The 18,471-nt window shown below is 51.1% G+C and overlaps 1 protein-coding gene and 1 long non-coding RNA gene across 2 annotated transcripts in view; both read left to right on the plus strand.

Annotated features, from left to right (window-relative positions):
• Positions 1-8,169: 8,169 nt before the first annotated feature.
• On the plus strand, positions 8,170-10,776 carry LOC109293132. The gene is made up of 4 exons (XR_002096259.1): positions 8,170-8,329; positions 8,444-8,698; positions 10,016-10,212; positions 10,702-10,776. It is a non-coding gene; the product is annotated as an uncharacterized LOC109293132 (long non-coding RNA).
• Positions 10,777-11,465: 689 nt separating this feature from the next.
• Positions 11,466-18,471, plus strand: part of LOC109292754 (centrosome-associated protein 350-like) — a 53,266-nt gene continuing 46,260 nt past the window's right edge. Inside the window, exons 1-5 of the mRNA XM_019510313.1 lie at positions 11,466-11,634; positions 12,818-12,887; positions 13,630-14,153; positions 16,070-16,186; positions 16,960-17,049. Coding sequence (XP_019365858.1) covers positions 11,466-11,634; positions 12,818-12,887; positions 13,630-14,153; positions 16,070-16,186; positions 16,960-17,049 — 970 coding nt within the window. The remainder of the gene's footprint in view (positions 11,635-12,817; positions 12,888-13,629; positions 14,154-16,069; positions 16,187-16,959; positions 17,050-18,471) is intronic.

The raw sequence follows: 18,471 nt of genomic DNA on the forward strand, positions 1-18,471 counted from the left end.
TGTCCTCGGTGCACTTTTCCTGTTTCCCACACAACAACAACAACACCACCACCATTTCGCTAGCCTGATCCCATCTGAAGATGCACGCTGTCACTTGTCACCTCGTTGTATCGTGCGAGTCATTTTTTATCGTGGTCATTTAAAACACCTCCTCCTTGTGTTAGCCAAGCGCTTTTCCTTCTTATGTTTTCCTAATTGTCCTTCTCGCGTTAGCCAGGCACTGCTGAATTGGGCCCTTCCACTTGCGCGTGCGTTCTGCGTCCCATGCTGCCGACTGCCCCGCATTTCCATTGCAGAGGTACATTTCTTTTGCTTCCCAGATTGGGCTGGAAAGGCTTCTTAAACCCCTCCCTCCTCCCCCATTGCCACCCTTTCTGCTGATTTCCCCTGGGAAAACAAACGGCGCTACCGCAGTGGCGCGGCTCGGCTCCACGGGACGTGCTGTCCACTGCCTAAACGCCGCTTTTGACTTTAAGAGCTGCCAGGAGATGTTGTCATAGAAACACAAAGATGGTATCTGGGAACCTTTCCAGCCCCCGTCGTGCAGAGGAGGGCAGCACGCGGTGTTAGCATGCATCTGGGTCTTCACGGACTCCTGTTAAGGGCCTCGTTTTCTTCCAGGCCCGTGCACTTCAGCACAGGCAGTTTAAACAACTCAAGGGCCTGTTTGCACATCTCCAAGCCAACAGCGATGCTCCTGTTGCCTTCAAGGATCAAGCCCCAAAGGCCACCACCAAACACCCACCTCTCCATTTCTTCTCCCTCCCAAATCAGCATTACACTTCCACTGCCTTTGCTGGGCGCAGGCTCGGGTGTAAAGGAGCTGCACCAGTTCACCCCAGTACAGCATTTGACCTTCAAGCCGATCGGGTGTTTATTTTCTAGCTAAATTAGGCAATAAATCCAGAGCCTTTTCTCCCTTGCATTCAGCTAGTCATAGATTAACTCGGTGATTAATGAGGCAAAAGATTTGCTATTTTATGTTGATAGCAGAGGAGAGAAAAACCCCCAAAAAACAAGTGTGCAAGCCAGGCAGCTGCCGTCATAAAAAAAATCTGGATCTAAATGGATGAGTCTGCCTGGAATCCATGGAAATAACAGGAACAAAGCGGTGGCAGTTTAAGGATAACCCAGCTCGATCGAGTGCAACAGGGAGAGAAACGATCCATGGTAACGTATCCTGGATGAGATGTTAGCTGGGGTCAGGGCTGAATGGGCGATGGCAAATGTGATAAGGAGAAAATAAAAAAAAAATCAGGTGGATTTTTATGAGCAGAAGATCCACATCCACAGTGTTAGTAAATCGGGACGCAGCAAACAGTCAGTCCAGTCTTTCCATCTTGCGAGCAGCCTCAGAAGACACCAAGCTGCAATGCATGCCCCATTCAGGGCAGCCGTTGCACTCTGCAAGCAAATGAGACATTGTCCAAACGCGCATGGTACGATACTCCAGCCCGGGCCAGGCTTTCTGTCCGTGTATTGGTATAAAGCTCCTACCACACTGCTCCTAGACAAGCAGCATGCAGAGCACCTGCTCCTCAGATAGCTGGCCAAGCACCTCGGTGCATGTGAAGACTGCTAGCCCCTTGCAAAGACTCAGCCCAGGGAGAAAAGCCAAGTGAAAGATCTCATGGAAGAAGGAAGAGGCTGGAATTGTCCTGCAGCGGGATTTGTTGGATGCCCTGCCCCGTAAACTAGAGTCCCCTCTGAAGGCAACGCTACAGAGCACAGGATGAAGCTTGTCCTTGCAAAGAATATGCATCTACCAGCTTGGAGTGCCCAGACTTCTAGCTCAAAAAGGAAAATCATTTTATTTTTTTTTAGCATTTACAATTCACTCCATAACCAGGGACATGTTTAATCCCAGTCTTGCGAAGGCCAGGCCTGTGACGAGTCAGCAGATGCTGAATTCATGGCAGCAACCAAAGCAGAGGCGACTTCCCTTGGTGCGCACGGCGCTGCAGGATACACACGCCCAGTCCGTACAGGCCTGTGGAGATTTGGCCCATTGCTTTCAGGAGGAGCAGCACAGCAAGATGCTGTGCCAGTTAGCGCCGGGGTATCAAATTCGTCAGGGCTGTTCCACGGGGTGTGTTGGACCCACAGACTGGCTTCCCATGCTGGATCCAGCACATGAGGCCAGTCTGGCATGGGCCCCGCATGCAACACGCTGCTGGGACTGGCACATGCTGCATGCAGCAGGCTGGTCCAGTCTGAAACCATGGGCCGGAGGACACCCCTCAGTTAGAAGACTGCATCTCATGGGCTTCATTTGATCAGAGATGGTAATAAAAGCAGTGCTGCAAAAAACCCCGTTGTCATCACCATCTCCTGCACCCCTCCACCGACCTTGTGGCAGCAGGTCAATAAAACCAGTGCATCACTCCCAGACCCGGACCCCTTCCTTGTGACCCAAGAGCTATTTGCAGCTCTCCGTGCTGGAAAGAGCAAGCTGCGTTTGTCGGAGCCACGCTTTCAAGAGTGACAAGGGGTTTGCCTTGGGGGGCACCTTACATTTTTGAGTTCCCTTCAAGGGCAAAAATCAGGGTCTGAAAAACGGAGACATTCAAAGTACCCGATCACTTTGAAACCGAATCAGCCTGTTAAAAACACTCTCGCACATTGTGTCTCTGGCATTTGGAGCTGAAATCGCTCGGGGTGACAGGAGGAGCGGCCCGACTTGTACTTCTGTCAAATCCCAGGGGAGCAGCTGCCTAAGGGTCTGCTAGAGCACGGCACCGTCAAGAGGGGCTAACTGCAGAGCACTGGAGGGATGCACACACCTGGGCAACGCCAGCGAGGTCAATCCCTGCTTCTGCTCAGGCGCAGCTGGTCCGTCCTTATGTACCAGAAGGTGACAAAAAATATACACAGGAGGCACCTCGTCCCCCTTTGGAGCTGCTCTGGAGCCGATCCGAGCCAGCAGGAGCCTTTCCTTTGGCTTCAAACGGGCTTTGCAAGCTGCTGGGATGTGTTAGCACCCCCCACCTCACCCACTGTCATTTCACAGCAATTCAGATGTTGCGGTTCGGGCAAGCGAAGCTGCTGTTTTACCTGGAGAACCTGCATTTAAATTGCATGGTCCCGGGGGGGATGCTATAAATCCTCCGATACCTATGGAAAGCCACATTTACTATAGCCAGTTTCCATGGAAACCACATTCTCTCCCCGTCATTCATTGTAGCCTAATACAGGCAGCCGGTCCCCCGTGTCCGGTTAAAATTCCATTCACACGTTGTCCTATTGATAATAAAAAGCAACCAAGCTGTGAATGGCTTATCCCTTCCTCCACTGCTGTTCCAATAAAGGGATGATTTTTTGAGTTTTTAGCCTGTATTCGCCTTTTCCCCATATATTTTCTAGCACTCAACCTGAAGTCTGGTTAAACCGCTGCATCCTGTTGCAGGCACATACTCCCTAGCAGTTCAGGGCATTATGCAGGAGAAAACACAAGCTTAAAAAACTGCAAACAGATAGCTAGGTGCAATTATCCTAACATGGTAGCATCCCCATGCACACTCTCCAAGCAGTCTTTTCAGCTTTGTTTTAGAGAGCCAGAGAGCATCATATAAATAGGTGCTGATGTCGGCCCCCAGCACAGAGGACACAGCACGCAATGGCTGTCATGGCTTGCCTGTCCCAGGAAGGTGCACGGTACATGACCTAAAATGTAAAATTAAATGACGGGTAATTTCCATGAGCCTCGTAATATACGTTCCCCATCACAGATAGGTGAAGCGATCTGAAATTACTCGGGTCGATTTGTTTTTTCCATGTTGGCTGAAGTTCTGCCCTATGGCGTGCTGCTAACCTGGGGTCTTAGGACAGAACTAACGCTCTCGTCAGCTTCAGGCACTAAGAAGCTGCACAGCTGTTGTTCTGGCCGTGTCCTGACTTCAAGTTTTAATCTACCTTACCTTAGGCACTTATAGGACCTTTGCCACCATCATCTCAGGATGCCTTGCAGTCTAATGCATGCATCCTCAAAACACCCCAGCCAGGTTGCAATTGCTCATCCACTCATTACAGGCAAGGAACTGAGACTAACTGGTTTGCCCAAAGTTATTCAAAGTCTCTTACAGAGAGTGGAGACTTGAACACAGGATTCCCCAAGTGCTGGGCTGGCATCCGTACCCCTGCAAAGCCCACCTTTCCCTGAAGCTGATACTATTCAAATGAAAAGGCTATCCAAGTTAACAAAAAAACTTGTTAGCACATATTAACAGCACCTGAAAAGGCAGGTTAGCTGGTCACACTCAGCTGATTACATTTAGCCAGACTGCAAGATAGTGCTAGTCTGTAATTTTATGGCTCTATATAAACATCATTAATCCCAGAGGCCATAAAGAGAGGCAGTTTCACCCTGCTGATTTTTAATAAATCAACTTAAACAGTTTGGTTAAAAAACACACCTTTGGCTTGCTGGGAAAAATGACAGAGTTTAATAAAAACGGCAGCTGGCGAATGTTGCTAAAAACTACAAAAATATTTTAATCAGCTGAAGCAAATAATTGCTGTCCTCTCTAGAGGAGACGGCTTCCAACACTTTCCAATGGCTTAGTCTAGTTATCACTGTCCTAACGATGAACCCAAGCCCCTGGGATGTTAGATAGCCTCGGGTTTGACTGGGTGAAGTAAAAGCTGATGCTCAGCAATTTGTAGGCTCCAGCTCAGATCTCAGTTATGAAGATGGATGGATCTGGCCTGGGAGCCGTGCCCCTGACCAGGTGCACATGAAGCCCTTTGGCCGTCCGACTTCAGCATGTTATGCTTTATCATAAGTTTGCTGCCTTTTGCTTCCAGGCATTTATTGTCCAGTTCAAGTTGCATTCAGCTTGCTAAGTCTGAACCTCAGTGTTGACTGCTACCCCGGAGCTGCTCTGAAAAAATTGGGCTTGTGATGCAAATGCCCGGCCCCTTGAATTCCAGGACACGTTGTCTGCTATTTCCTGTGGCTGCAATAACGTGCGGGAAGAGCCAAGCTCTCAGTCTGAACCTGAGCAAACTGCACGGCAACCCCAGAAGGGAACCTCAGAGGTCATTAGCAGCAACGGAGCCAGCGGGCACGGGATTACTAACAGCAGCACAAAACCCCCCTGAGATCGAGGGCCTTCCACATCCACTGGCGGTCCCTGCCACGGGGACCTTGCAGTGGACAGCCTAGGCAGGCGAGGAATCATGGCACAGAGGGATTCGAGTTAACCCTCCACCATCACATAGAGCTGCAGCAGCGCAGGCACCTTGTCACCCCAGCACCTGAATTACTAGACACCCGCTGGGGCTGGGTGGGTTGCATCCTGCGCCGACGTGTTTTGCTGGTACAGATCGGAGCTGCGTTCGCTTGAGCGCATTTGCTTCCTTGCAGCCAAGAACAGGCTCAGCTCAGTGGCTGGGGTGCAATGCACATGCTGCCAGAGGCAGTGCTTGGCCCAGAGACAGGTTTCACTGGCAGATTTGTGGCCTAACACTTTGCCGTGTGTACTGCAACATGCCAGGAAAGCTGTCAGTCTCCTGGCTCAGCTCGGCTTGGCTCTGCTGGGGATTTGCTGCAGGATACCATATGGGAGTGTGGACACCTGGACAGTGCTTGCAACTTTGGGGGCAAAGGGGTGTCAAGTGGATGCAGCACAGCATGTGCAGCAACAGCTCAGGAGGCACCTGAGCACAAGGTGACTGGCAGAGCCAATGCCACCCTCGCCCCTGCTGCCTCTTATGGTTTCCAAGCCTTGTCCATCACCTGCCCAGATGACCCCTCTCCAGCTGGGGCTCCCCAGGACCACTTTCTCCTCCTGGCCCAGGACTCAGGTGCAAGACAATGGTTTTCTGTTAATAACCACACTGAACCTGAGGCTCTTAAGTTATCACTGGCCTGCCCTGGATACCTCTGGTTTTGTTGCTGGCTATGCTCTGCATTTTTAGCAATGCAACATCTAATGAGGCCAAAACACAGGCTTGGGGCTGCCAATCCATAGCTGTGACCTGCGGCTTTGCTGGGTTAGCCTTTGCATGGCAAAATAGCCGGGATCGGAGGGCCTGGACTAAGAGATGTGGACGAGACGCAGCAGCTTGTTTTCCAAGCCAGTTGCAGAGACCACAGGGCTCCACCTATGTGTAAGGACTGTGTGTCAACATTTGGAGGGCTTTTCAGAGTCCATGAGAGCTCTACAGGGCTGGCACGCCATTTCCAAACGCACATCTGGTGGTACTTTAAAGCATAAGCAAATAGTTGAGGGAATAAAAACAGAAGCAAGAACCAAATTGAAACCAAAAGCTAAAGAAATTGTTGTACAGCACCTTCTGGAAAGCAGTTACTGGGGGGCCTACAGAGCCATCCTCTCATGTCACTCATTGAAATGCACCCCACGATTCGGGAACTGAGCATTGCTACGTTAAAGGGGAGAAAAGCTTTGCACCAAGCTTTGTTTGATTAGAAGATATCCCCCCTGCTCCTCACACACGCACACACTTCTGCTGGTGCTTTCCAGGCTTATACAAGTTTGTATTGGCAGAAATGTCCAAAGAAAGAGAACATTTAAAGTTTATTAGAGGGTGTTTGTGAAAGGCAAGGCTCCTAGGAGAGCCAAGTCGAAGAATCCTGTAGTCAAAAAGGAAGAAACACCGCGTGATCGGTCTCATAACCACGGTGTGCTGATTGTAGTAACAGCCCCAATTCTAACTGCGCTTCCTCATTTGTTCCAGTTTGTCATGCCCAGATAGAGTTAGACTTCCTGAGCTGGGTCCATCGATACGAGGCCCTTGCACGTCTCCTTGCCTGGGGTGGGTGGAGCCTCTGGGTGGTACAGTATAACTCCAATATCAATCATCAAGCTGTAGCACGCACTGAGATAGGAAATACTCTGAACAAGGGAGGTGGTAGCAAAATGCAGATCCAAAAATTAGCTGCAAATGCTGTAGACTAGTAACTCTGAAAGGCAAATGTGAAGCTGTGGACAACTTGTGGACAAAAACTGACTTACAATGAATTCATCAAAAAAAAGAGGGGGGGGGTGTTCCCTATCAACTGTTCACTCCTCTACAGTTGCAGCCAGCTGAGAAATGGTGCAATGGGTGGCCCCATCTCCATCCGATCTCCAGCAGCCATGGGATTGTTGCACAGCCCATAGCACCCGGCAGGGATTGCGGCAGCAGAGCGGTGGAGCAGGAATCAGCAGAAGGGAAGCGACCTCCTCTCTGTTTCTGGAAGAGATGTAGGGTGAAGGGTAGGGAAGGAGGCATTCCCCCCTTGCAGCGTCTCCTTTGGTTAACTGGAGCGTGCCGTCTCGGCACCGGCCCCGACCCCGAACCTTACCTGCCTGCCCTGATACAGGATGCGAGGCAGGGAGGTTCTGCATACGCTGGGGCCTTTTCCAGTCCTTTCCCCATAAATGCATCTGCATTTCTGCAGGTAGCACCCGCTGGCTGCCCAGACAGCGAATGAACTGAGTTTTAAACCCCATATTCGGGGACAGGACTAAGAGACAAGGGGCTTGTGAGGGAGATGATGCCTTGCAGACAGGTGCATGGGAGCGCCGTTCAGCAGGTGCGTATATTGTAACGGGTGCGCGGGCTTTTACAGTAGGATGATCCATGACCAGAAGTGTGTATGTATTCTTATATACACATACACTTTTTTTTATTTATTTTTATATAAGACATATATATATAAGACATATATTTTTTACAAAAAAACCCCTGCTGGCTGTCCAGACCCCTCTTAGGAGCAGGGGGCACTGGCTAGCATGCCCCTCCCCTGGGATCCCTGACTTGGACCTGAGCCTCCAGCCCCCACTTTGAGCTTTCGGTCCCCTCCATCACTTGCAGTCTGGTCTCGTTGGCCCCTGTCCCAACTGAGGTGGTTCCCGTATTATTCCACAAGGCACGGGCCCTGCCTTCCCCAGGGGTCAGCATCTTCCCTTGCACAGGTATCTCTACATTGCACGGGGATGGATCATTGCACAAGGGGAAAGTGCCAGGAACTCAATCAGCTTGCGATGGGCATCAGCAGCCTGCTTCTCTGCTTCGTCTCTGCCTGCGGCCGCTTGCCTGCTTCCCCTCCAGCAGGCCGAGTGTGCCACCTGCCGTCGGCTGAGCGCTCTCTGCCCGTCGCACGGCAGCTGCAGCTCACACAAGCGTGTGCTATGTCCTGGCATGTATGTGCCTACTCTGGCTCCTCCATAAAGTACGCTAAGAAATAAACAACATCGACCGTGACCCCAGGATTGCCAGCCTCAGGAAAGAAAAAGGAAGGAGACGAGCACACACGCCAGAGGCCAACTCCTCACACCCAGCAGCTTAGAAGTAAACAGTGAGAATAGAAAAATTCACAGAAGTCAGCAAGGTGCCTTGGTTTTTTTTTCTGCATCCTCATATCTGAGCCCTGGGGGCGCACCCTGTGAAGCTCCTCCTCGCAGCCCCGGTTGATAACTTGCTATTTCCTTCCCAGATAAAAGCCGAGACTCTGACCTACGCCACGTGTCTCTAAGAGCGAGAGGAATGCCGCCAGCATGCCACATGGGATCCAGAGCTGGGAAACCACCATGGAAAGGATTGAATGTAGGAGAAAAAGCCCCTACAGAAAAGTGGAGGGGAGCCTGGATGTAGGATGGGGGCTTGTCCAGTTCTTCATGAGAAGGGGGTTGGGGCACTTGACCGACCCCGGCAGGGACAAATCGCACTAGTCAGAGGGAGGAAGGAGCAAGTAGGAGCCGATGCCCCTTAGGAGTGAGGGCAAAGAGGATCTTTGCAGCCCGCTCCTGCGGCAAAGACCCTTCGGCCGCACGGCCCTCCTCTTCCTCGATTGCCGGCAGAGGCTCCAGGGCTCCCCTGCGTTCAGGTCTGGTGTCTGTGGTTGGACCAGAGACAAACAATTTATCTCCTGGGTTAAAGTAAATGGGGAATCCCCTGGTACCTGACCCCTGGGATTAATTATCCTTGCCCACGAACAAATGTGTGCTTTGCTCCCCTTTCAACTCCCAGCCGTCGCTTCTTGCTTCACCTTGGCTGCCTGTCGCGCCCCCGTTCCCCACGTGGGGACCGGGGTCAAGCATCCCTTTGCTTTCTCTGCCCGGGGCTGCAGGTGGGAGCCCCCCTTAGCTCTCAGGTGCCTGCAGTCCCCTGTGCCGCAAGCTGGGAGTTGGGTGCCCTGATGCTGCGCGGCCTCGGCGCTGGTTTTTTCTATCGATCCAAAAAAAAACACACCTCTCGGGCCGCTGCCCGGCCCAGCCCCTGAGATCCCATCCGTGACTTCCACCCAGAGCCCTTGGCCCTCTGCCATGTGTTTGCAAGCTGAAATCCTTGCCCAGGCCCCTCGCTCGGGCAACAGCCTGGCACTGTGCCGTCACTCCCGGCCCCCGAACAAAGAGTTCAAACAAAGGTGTGTTCCCTGCTCAGCCCCAGCCTCGCCCGCTCTTTGTGGCGCCCTGGGGGAGTGCCTTGCAGTTCACCTTCCCTTTAGTTTTACACCCTTGCAGCTGGGTGCCTGCACGGCGGCGCTTGAGCTCAGTGGAGAGATGCAAGGGGCAGCAGCCAGACCTGTTTAGAGCAGAAAAGTGGGGGCTTTGCAAAGGGATCTCTTCCCTCCCCTCCTGGGGCTGGGGGCACTGATGTTCGTCTGTTCGAGAGATACTCCAGCCCTTTGGCAGGACCGTCTCCCCACGTGGCCGGAGAGAAATGGTGCCTTTTGCAAGAGCATGCCCCGGCACAGCTAGGTGGGAGGACCACGACGCTCTCCCCAGCCCCAGGTTCGTTACGACCCTGAACGATGTCGCTAGCAAAGAACAAGGTAAGCTGGTTCTTCGGGGCCCGTCTTGCTCCGGGCGCCGGGCTCTAATCGCTGCTCCGCACTAGCAGAAGGTGGGGTCGAGTTGCACCTTACAGACTAGCTAAATCAGTCCTGCTTCGTCAGATGCCGACCGGTTTCATAAGCCACCGCTTACAAGAGCTTACAGGCTAACTAAATCAGAGAAGAGGAGGGTGCAAATATGCCCTGCCCTGACTACCTCTCTCTCCCAAGCAGGACGGGGTGGTTACCAGTGATCAGCAACCGTCAGCAAGGGAAAGACTTTTCTGCCTATCGGAAGCCGTTTGATGACACCCATCCGTACTCTGGTTCGTGCAGCAGTTTCGAGATCACTCCGACTCGACCCAACCCGAGCTGCGGCATGGCTTGGAAAGCAAGCAGCTTTGCAAATGAAGAATCAGCCACTCGGCCAGGTAAGTGGTGGATGGATTTGGACTATAGATTCAAAGGAGCAAAAGACTCTCCCTATTTTTCTTTTTAAACCAGCAATTTTTGCAGCCTGAAGGAAGACTCTGGGTTGTTGTACTCTTCTCTAGCAAGTGTTTTTAGCTGGGATAAGTACTGCCTGACACACAGAAAATAGGAGGTTTTGAAAGCAGCTCTTATCAATCCCTGCTCCTTTTCACGTACAGGTGAGGTGCGGGCTTGGGAGAGCTAAAGCGAGCCATAAATCTGAGTGGAGACAATGGCACTGAAGCCTGATAGTATTAGATGAGGTATAAACCCAGGCGGGCGAGTGGAGCAGTGGCTGGGACACGCTCCCGTGCAGAAGGTTGTTCTTCACCGCTGCGGCACTGGCCCACCCCATACTTCTCCAGTTATCCGGAGGGGGAGACCAGCTCTTGGGAGGAGAAGCATTGCAACATGTGGTAGCCTTATTCTCATCTCTGTCTTCTCCCTAGAAGTGGCTTTAGCTTGGAAGAGACTTCACCAAGCCAAGGACGTGGTAAGTGAGGTTTGCAACAAGCTCTCAAATACAAATAAAGGTTTTGCCCTAACTGGGGCTAGCATCCTGCCCCCAGAGTCCATGACCAAACTCCCGTTCGCTTCAATGGGGCTGGGATTTCATCAGATACCCACAGCTCTGGCCTCCTCTCCGCCCTAAGAGCAGGATGAGAGCATGGATAGGAGCTGGAAAGACCTAGATCCCTGAAATCACGCCTGTCTTCCTCTAGTGCAGTGGTTTCCAACCTGTGGTCCGGACCTCTGCGGGTCCACAGACTGTGTCTAAGAGGTCCATGAAAGAGGACTACGATTGATCGACAGTGTACAAATACCCACACTTACAGTGAAAAGGGGCCTGCAATTTTTTAGGGGTCCACAAATAACAATAAAAAAAGGACTGAAAACCACTGCTCTAGTCCCATCGACTCCTTTCAAATCGCATGCCCAAGAAACGTGGCTGCATCTGCAGGGTCTTGGTGTGGGACGGGTGTTTATTGGCTTCTGCTGATGTGAACAGAAGTCTGGTGAAAACATTCGACCTCGTTGGAAGTGCAAATGATGAAGAACGAGTTCGTTCTGCCTCTCGTCGTTCCCATCAACAACATTCCTCCCAACCGTAAGAGCATACCAGGCGTAACATGCCCAGACCTGCCAGCGTTTACGCACCCCGAGTCGCTGGGACTTAGCAATCAGAAGCTGCATAGGCCAGAGGAAAAAAAAAATGGTTACAGAAATGCAGCATATGCCCCTATTAAAAAGGAAATCTGCCCTTTTACAGCTCCAGAGAATTGAAAACAAGTTTAGTCATCAGGAAGAGAGCTACGCCAACGCTTGGCGAGCCAGGAGAAGACTATGGCATGAAAGGAGCCCTGGTGACTTTCCATTTACTGGTGAGATGATGCTGGGAGTTGGGAGGGCGGCTGGGGGGGAACAAAAGGGCAACGGCTGGCTGATGTCGGCGGAAAAGAACTAGCTACTCGGGGCTGCCCAGGCTGCAGGAGCATGCGTTTTCTCCTTAAGACAGCTACTGTATTGCCCATCGGGTTTTACAACACACAAGCCACCTGACTATCCCGTGGCTAGTCCATCTATTCATTTCAACTTGCTGCATCAATCGATGATCTCCCAAGGTCCCTTCCAGCCCTAATGTCTATGAAATCGAGGTAAAAGCTGTGCGCTTTGCTAGAGCTGGGGGTTTTGCGTGGACATCATGCACGTAAAAAGTAAAAACCATACGCTGTTTGGCAGCGCGCTTCAGAAAGATTCCCTAGGAGTCAAAAGGGGACGAGGAAAGAAGCAGGAAGTTTCCCCGACCTCTCGAGCACACATGCCAAGAACAGAGTTTTTTTATTTCCACGTTTGCTGGATATTTGTTTTCCTAAGTGCGGGTTCATTGCAGCAAACTGTTCAAGCTGACAACGGGGGGATATTTATGGAGGCTATTTCTTCCCTGAGCACCGGGGCTTTGCATTGCACCATTCCCATGGACATGGCTTAACCTTGCCTGAGGTCCTTGTCTTGTTAATAAGGAAATGAGAGATGCATGGGGAGCTAATCTGCTGCAAGGAAATAGGTGCTTTGCTGAGGTTACAGCCTTCCCATAGGTTTTGGTTGTAGCCGTGTTGGTCTAAGGTTACAGCGTTCGCATATGAATTTTATTTTGGTCTCAAAGCTCTAAGGAGGAAGAGGGAGGGGAAATAGGGGTTGAAATGCAGTCCTGCGGCTTAAGTGGCACTAGTCTAATACACACGCAGCCCAGTGGCGGGCAGCATCGTTTAAACACAGTGTCCTGTGGGATGCATGCAAACTGAAATCTAGCTAGCTCGACTAGCAATCATGTTCAACATGGGGTAGCACTGGCTTTAGTGCAGGCTGGCAGCCTGAGCAGCTGGGGATGCCCATGAAAAATGAAGGCGGTAGAAACAACCCTGCTCCGAACCACGGGACCTGGGCCAAGGCCAGACAGGCCCGTTACAGGGTCAGTGTCTTTGATGAGGCAGTCCTGTCCCTGCAGCCGGACCTGAACTCGGGGCAACCCCAGCCCTTTACTGACTTAATTCCACTGTGTTGCAGCAAGCCAGGCCCTGCAAGACGGATCTCTTTCCAGCGAAGGCGAATGCAGCGGGAGCGGTCCATGCAGCAGGTACAGCGCAGCGATGGGAACGCCTAACTCGTGGGTAACTAGCCAGTGTCTTAAGGACCTTGGCTGACCAACTCCGATCAAAAGCCAGACCGCAACTCCAACCTGTGCTTCGACAGCGGTCAGCATGTCAGAGACTCAACCCTGCTAGCACCCAGCGGAGAGTCCCCTTTTGCTCCAAGGCTGCTGAACACACGAGAGCGAGCATCACCAAGTGCTTGGAGTCGAACGTGTTGTCAGGACACCGGGGTTTCCTGCCTGGCGCTGAAACGAGCCTGGGGCAAGACCTTGAGCAACTCGCTTCACTTCTTTCTGCCTCATTCCCTCCCTGCCCTCCTGCTACACAGGGAAGGTCGTTACATGGGCAGGAAGATCACGGTGGGGCCTGGAGACCCTCCCAGAGGGTGCTCTAGAAACCCCAGTTGCCATTTACATCAAAGAAAATCATAGAGAAGCCAGGTTGGAAGAGACCCCCAAGGGTCATCTAGTTCAACCCCCTGCCTGAGGCAGGATCATTGCTAGCCCAGTCATCCCATACAAATCCAGCATCTAACCTCTTAGTAAAACTACCGTCAAGCCCCTCACTAGCACGGTGGCCGACATTGCCATTCCCAAGGGCCCTACATCCACATTTTCCCCTTTCTCTAAAAGGCAGGGAAAACTCATGCAAGTGTTTTTTTCCCCTGTTCTTTGACAGCCACGAGGCAAGACATGGGTCCACCTAAATGATGCCTCTTCCTTGCAGGGGGAAGTCCCACTCTGTGACATGCAGCCCCGATACAGCGGAGGTCGGAGGCATCACTGCTGCAGCCAGGACTTGGGCGGCCCTGTGGAGTCCGTGTGCACCCAGGACTCGGGACAGCGTCGGTGACCAGGAAGAGAGAAGCAGGCAGAGCCTCATGAGACCGAGGGGGGGTGCTCCTGGCTCCCCACCCCGGCCCCCTGCATGCGTCCATCAGTTCTCAGCTGGCCCAGGGACCATCTGGGGAGATGCTTCTTTGGACAGGGCACGCCAGCCTGCCACACCCTCCATCTCCCGGACCAAGAGTCCGGTTGCTCCGGAGCTGGAGGGGCTGAGGAAAAAATCCCATGCTGGAAAGCTGCAGCAACTCAAAGAGAGGATCCGGGAACAGAGGCAGCGGCACTGGGCTCTGACCCAGGGACAGGGGCAGCCGCGCACGGCCTACGCCGGGGACCTGCTGCACGGACAGCCGCCAAAAAGAAAGGTTCGCAAAGTGGCAGCTGCTCCGGCAGCCCCAGTCTACAGAGGTCAGTAACCCTCGTCGTCCTGGGCTGGACTTGCAGCCTGCTGCATGGCTGGTGCTAGGCACGAGTCGGTGCCTTTCCCCAGGGGGCCCGGCCCTTACTGTCAGCCCGATCGTGCCGCGGGGCCCGGGTCTTGGAGCAGCTCTGTTTACAAGGAGGCCTGGCTTTGGCAGCTATAAATGACACGGAGCCACCAGCACCGCGTGCCGTTGCTACAAGCGGCAGGTGCCTGGGATGGTTGCAGCTTCTCGACTGCCACGCCACACCATGCCACCGTGCAAGCATCCCCTTGGCCAGCTATACTCGTGATAACTTGCTTGCAATAGTCACCGAGAATCAACCACCACCCCACAGTCTGCTCATAAACCCTCCGCCCGAGCGCCCTTTTCCAACATGTCTAAGCTTCCAGTCACAAAACATCCACCCTTCTCCCCCCACCCCAGGTTTCCTTCTCTCTTGCCACATAAACAGGAGCCCCCTTTTACTGCACCAACACATGGAGAAGTCAGTGAAGTTACCCCATACATTCTTCTCCCTGGGGTTGCAAGTTTGGGGTTGCAGGTTTGCTCACAAAAGAAATGGCTTATTTAGTTGCCACTATTGAAAGGCCATTGATGAGTCTTAAGGAAGAAGGCACACTTGGACTGGTTTCAAGGTGTCCATCCATTTTATTATCCCTTTGACCTCCCCGCCAGCATGGAGGAGCCAGTCTGCCTTCCCTGCATACTGTGCACGACATTTGCAAGCTAGGAAGCACAAGAAGAGATTCTAGCCAGACACGAGACACAGTAGCCCAGCAGCACGGAGAGGCACAAGGGGCAATTTAAAGCAGTTGTGTAGTTCAGCACGTATGACCGAGGATGTCAGTCTATTCGCTAGAGCTAGCACGGTTCTGTAGTATTAGGCTCTCAGCCTGCTTTCCTGCTGCTGTTGAGCCCAAAGAGCTGTGAACACAGTTGTAACCATAGCTCTGGCTTAAAGCAATGCAAAATCTCTGGTTTCTGAAGAGGCACCGATGGGCTGACCTAACCAGCTACACAGGCATGCTTGCTACTAAGTCCAGTCCATCAGCCTGGCTGTCATTTCAGCTAATGGAGGGCTAGGGCTGAATCACACTAGGGAAAACAGGCTGAAAATGGAAACATAGCACTGGCAAAAAATAATTGGCAATACTACAAAAAAAAAATTACATTAAAAGTATTACTTTTCTAATATAACACAATGATTCACTCAGTGAGGAAGGAGGAATCAACACTGTTACTCATGATTAGATCTCAGGTATCCAGGTTGTAGCTGTGCTGATCTAGAGGCAAAAGGAATCAGGACTCGTGGTAGAGGTGATATCTCTATTAGGCCAACTAGATTTTTGCAAAAAAAATGATTTAATTGCAAGCAGCCTTCTTCAAGCATAGGAGAAAAGATTGCAAAAGTTCTCCTGGGTTGAAATGAAAGTTCATGTTTGTGCTCAAAAGCTTGCAATTAAAGAATGTTTTTTGAAAAATCTAGTTGGTCTAATAAAAGATATCACCTCTACCACGAGCCCCAATTAGATATCTCCACATTCCTGTTTCCCATAAGTTTTGGCCAGGCAACCTTTCATGCCAGGATGATTTGGTGGTCAGTTCATCAATGATTTACTGGATCTCACTCCAGTTCCCTGTGGGCACATATCCACATCACGAAAGGCCCCTCTCTCCATCCACAACAGCAGTCTTTTATCACAAGCATAATGACCTCACCTATCCTGGGGCAAAAACCCAGTGTCAGGGAGTCTGTCTGACTACAATTTAAACTGTTTCAAATGACTAGTGCATGGCTTCAAATTGGCTTCTACTTTTCACATGCGCATCAACCCTACCGCTGCTGGCCAAGGTGCTTGCCCTTCTCCCTGACCATGTCTAAGGTTTCTGTTCCTCTAGGGTTTAGTGCCGTGGACCTGCAAGCTGCTCAGTTTCTGCCTGGAAAAGAGATGGAAAGATCACAAGTGGCAAAGTTCATGGACACTGAATGCTGGAGGGATTACAACTACAGTCCAGGTGGGCGCTGCCAGGAGGGTAACACTTTATTAAGTAAGGGTGGTTTTTTTCAGATATTTCCAGCTATTCTACAATATACATATGGGCTGATGAGCCAAAATACTGCCCAAATAGCACGTGTGTGACAGTGAACACTGGAGTCCAAGCTGTTAGTCACCTGGGCTTGGTCAGAGGTTTTGCCTTTTGTTGGACATGGGCTGAGAAGCAGGAGGTGGTTTCACTGCACAGAAAGCCTCCCCTGCTGGTTAAAAACCATCATAAATAAAGCAAAGAGGTCCTTTTTCCTAGAAAAAGGCAGACTTTTTTTTTTTTGCCGTCTCCTCTGAAAAACAAAAACAAACAAGCAAACAAAAAGGCAGCTCTGTATGCTCCACAGAAGTTTTATGGCAAGTCTCGGCTGAATTTAGAGTGTACTGGAGTGGGCCCCAGGAGCCTCAAAACACTGCAGGGTAGCACTACAGCACTTGTTGAATATCTATAGACAGATAGATAGATATCTATATATATCTACATATCTATCTAGATATAGATATTCATATTCTATAGCACCACCCCTCTATATAAGCACAAAAATGAATAGTCAAGGTAAACTCATTATGTCTATAATCCAGAGATGTAGTTAGCAATGAAAAGCAGCTTGCAGCAGCCCGTTAGGGATATAACATCTACATTAATTTTCCAGGGCTTAAGTCATAAGCAAAAGCAGTCGTGTTCACAATTCAGTTTTCTCTCTCTAAAACCTCTCTCCTCTGTGTGTTTTCTCATGGCTAAAGCCCAGAGGGGGCCAAGTGCGACACAGAGGAAAAAGCAAGGACTGACTCCATCCAAGTCCCCCGTCCCTAAGAAGACACGGATAAATAAAGGTAAAAGATACAAGTTACGTGGACCAAATAATCCCCTGGCAATGGGGAAGTCACAGGACCTGTGCAAAGGGGCCAGAGAAAAAGTGCTCGACTGGCAAAATATCATGGTTGCTGTTAAATGGGTGCTTGAACCCATGCATCTACAGGGTAGCTTTGAAACATGTACTTTAGGAGTATGCCGTGTCCTATCATCTTAAATGCAACCTAGCCCTTAAGTTTGTGACCATTTTCTCAAATTAGGGTTTAGCAGAGAAAGCAGCAATGATTAAAGTACTAGCAACAATAGTGCTGGTGTTTCAGGAGCCAAGTATTGCGAGAGTGAACAGGTAGTCTGGAGGGGCAGAGGGGGTCCCATACTAGTAGTTGTGCCCGATGGAGTCATTAAGACGTGGTGGAAATAGTCAATCTCATGGTCAAATTGGAAGTGTTGCACTCTTGTGTACATGAGATGCTTCTTGTGGTTTCAAGCGACTCTGGTGTCCCTCACTTTGGCTGCACCGATGCACCGTTGACCAGCAGCAGGATTTAACCAAGTGTGGCATTCCCCAACAGTGGCATGTAGAGTCTTATCTATTATATACGCAGAGTACCGTGGCTTGAATAAATACAGGCTGGGCTTTTCAGGGAAGCACAACGGAGCTGGGCACTGAATTCTCTCAGGCTCGTGGACCAATCTTGCCAATTTTCAATCATACTTTGAACTGCTAGAGCAACTCTGCGTGAGGAACGGCAGCCTCTTTATACGCCTGAACGTACATCTCTGGCTGCAAAGTTCATGTTCCCCATGTTTTCAACAGAGAAACTTGAGAGGAAAGGAGTTGGACAAGTTATCCCCTCACCCAATGCATTTAATGCCTCTATTTTGTTTTACAAACAAACTAAAGAAAGTGTCCTGCAGAGGAGGGCAATGAAAATGGTTTGGAGGCTGCAGCACATGACTTGGAGAGGCCGAGGGAACTGGGTTTATTTAGTCTGCATATGAGAAGACTGAGGGGGATTGAATAGCAGCCTTCACCTCCCTGCAGGGGGTTGCAAAGAGGATGGAGCTGGGCTGGTCTCAGTGGTGGCAGATGACAGGACAAGGAGCAATGGGCTCAAGCTGCAGCAAGGAAAGTTGAGGCTGGATATTAGGAAAAACTCTCTCACTAGGAGGGTAATAAAACACTGGACCAGGCTCCCCAGAGAGGTAGTGGCACCCCCATCCTTGGAGGTTTTGAAGACCCAGGTAGACAAATCCTTGGCTGGGAAGATGTACTTAGGGCTGGTCCTGCTTTGAGTCAGGGGCTGGACTAGATGTGACCTCCTGAGGTCCCTTCAACCCACATTTTCTGTGATTCAATGATTGCAATACCCTAGAGGTCTGGGATGATGTAGCTGGGGCTGGTCCTGCTTTGTGCAGGGGGTTGGACTGGATGCAACCTC

Source organism: Gavialis gangeticus, unplaced genomic scaffold, assembly GCF_001723915.1.
Source record: "Gavialis gangeticus isolate Ggan-Ray unplaced genomic scaffold, GavGan_comp1, whole genome shotgun sequence".
Taxonomy (NCBI): Eukaryota; Metazoa; Chordata; order Crocodylia; family Gavialidae; genus Gavialis; species Gavialis gangeticus.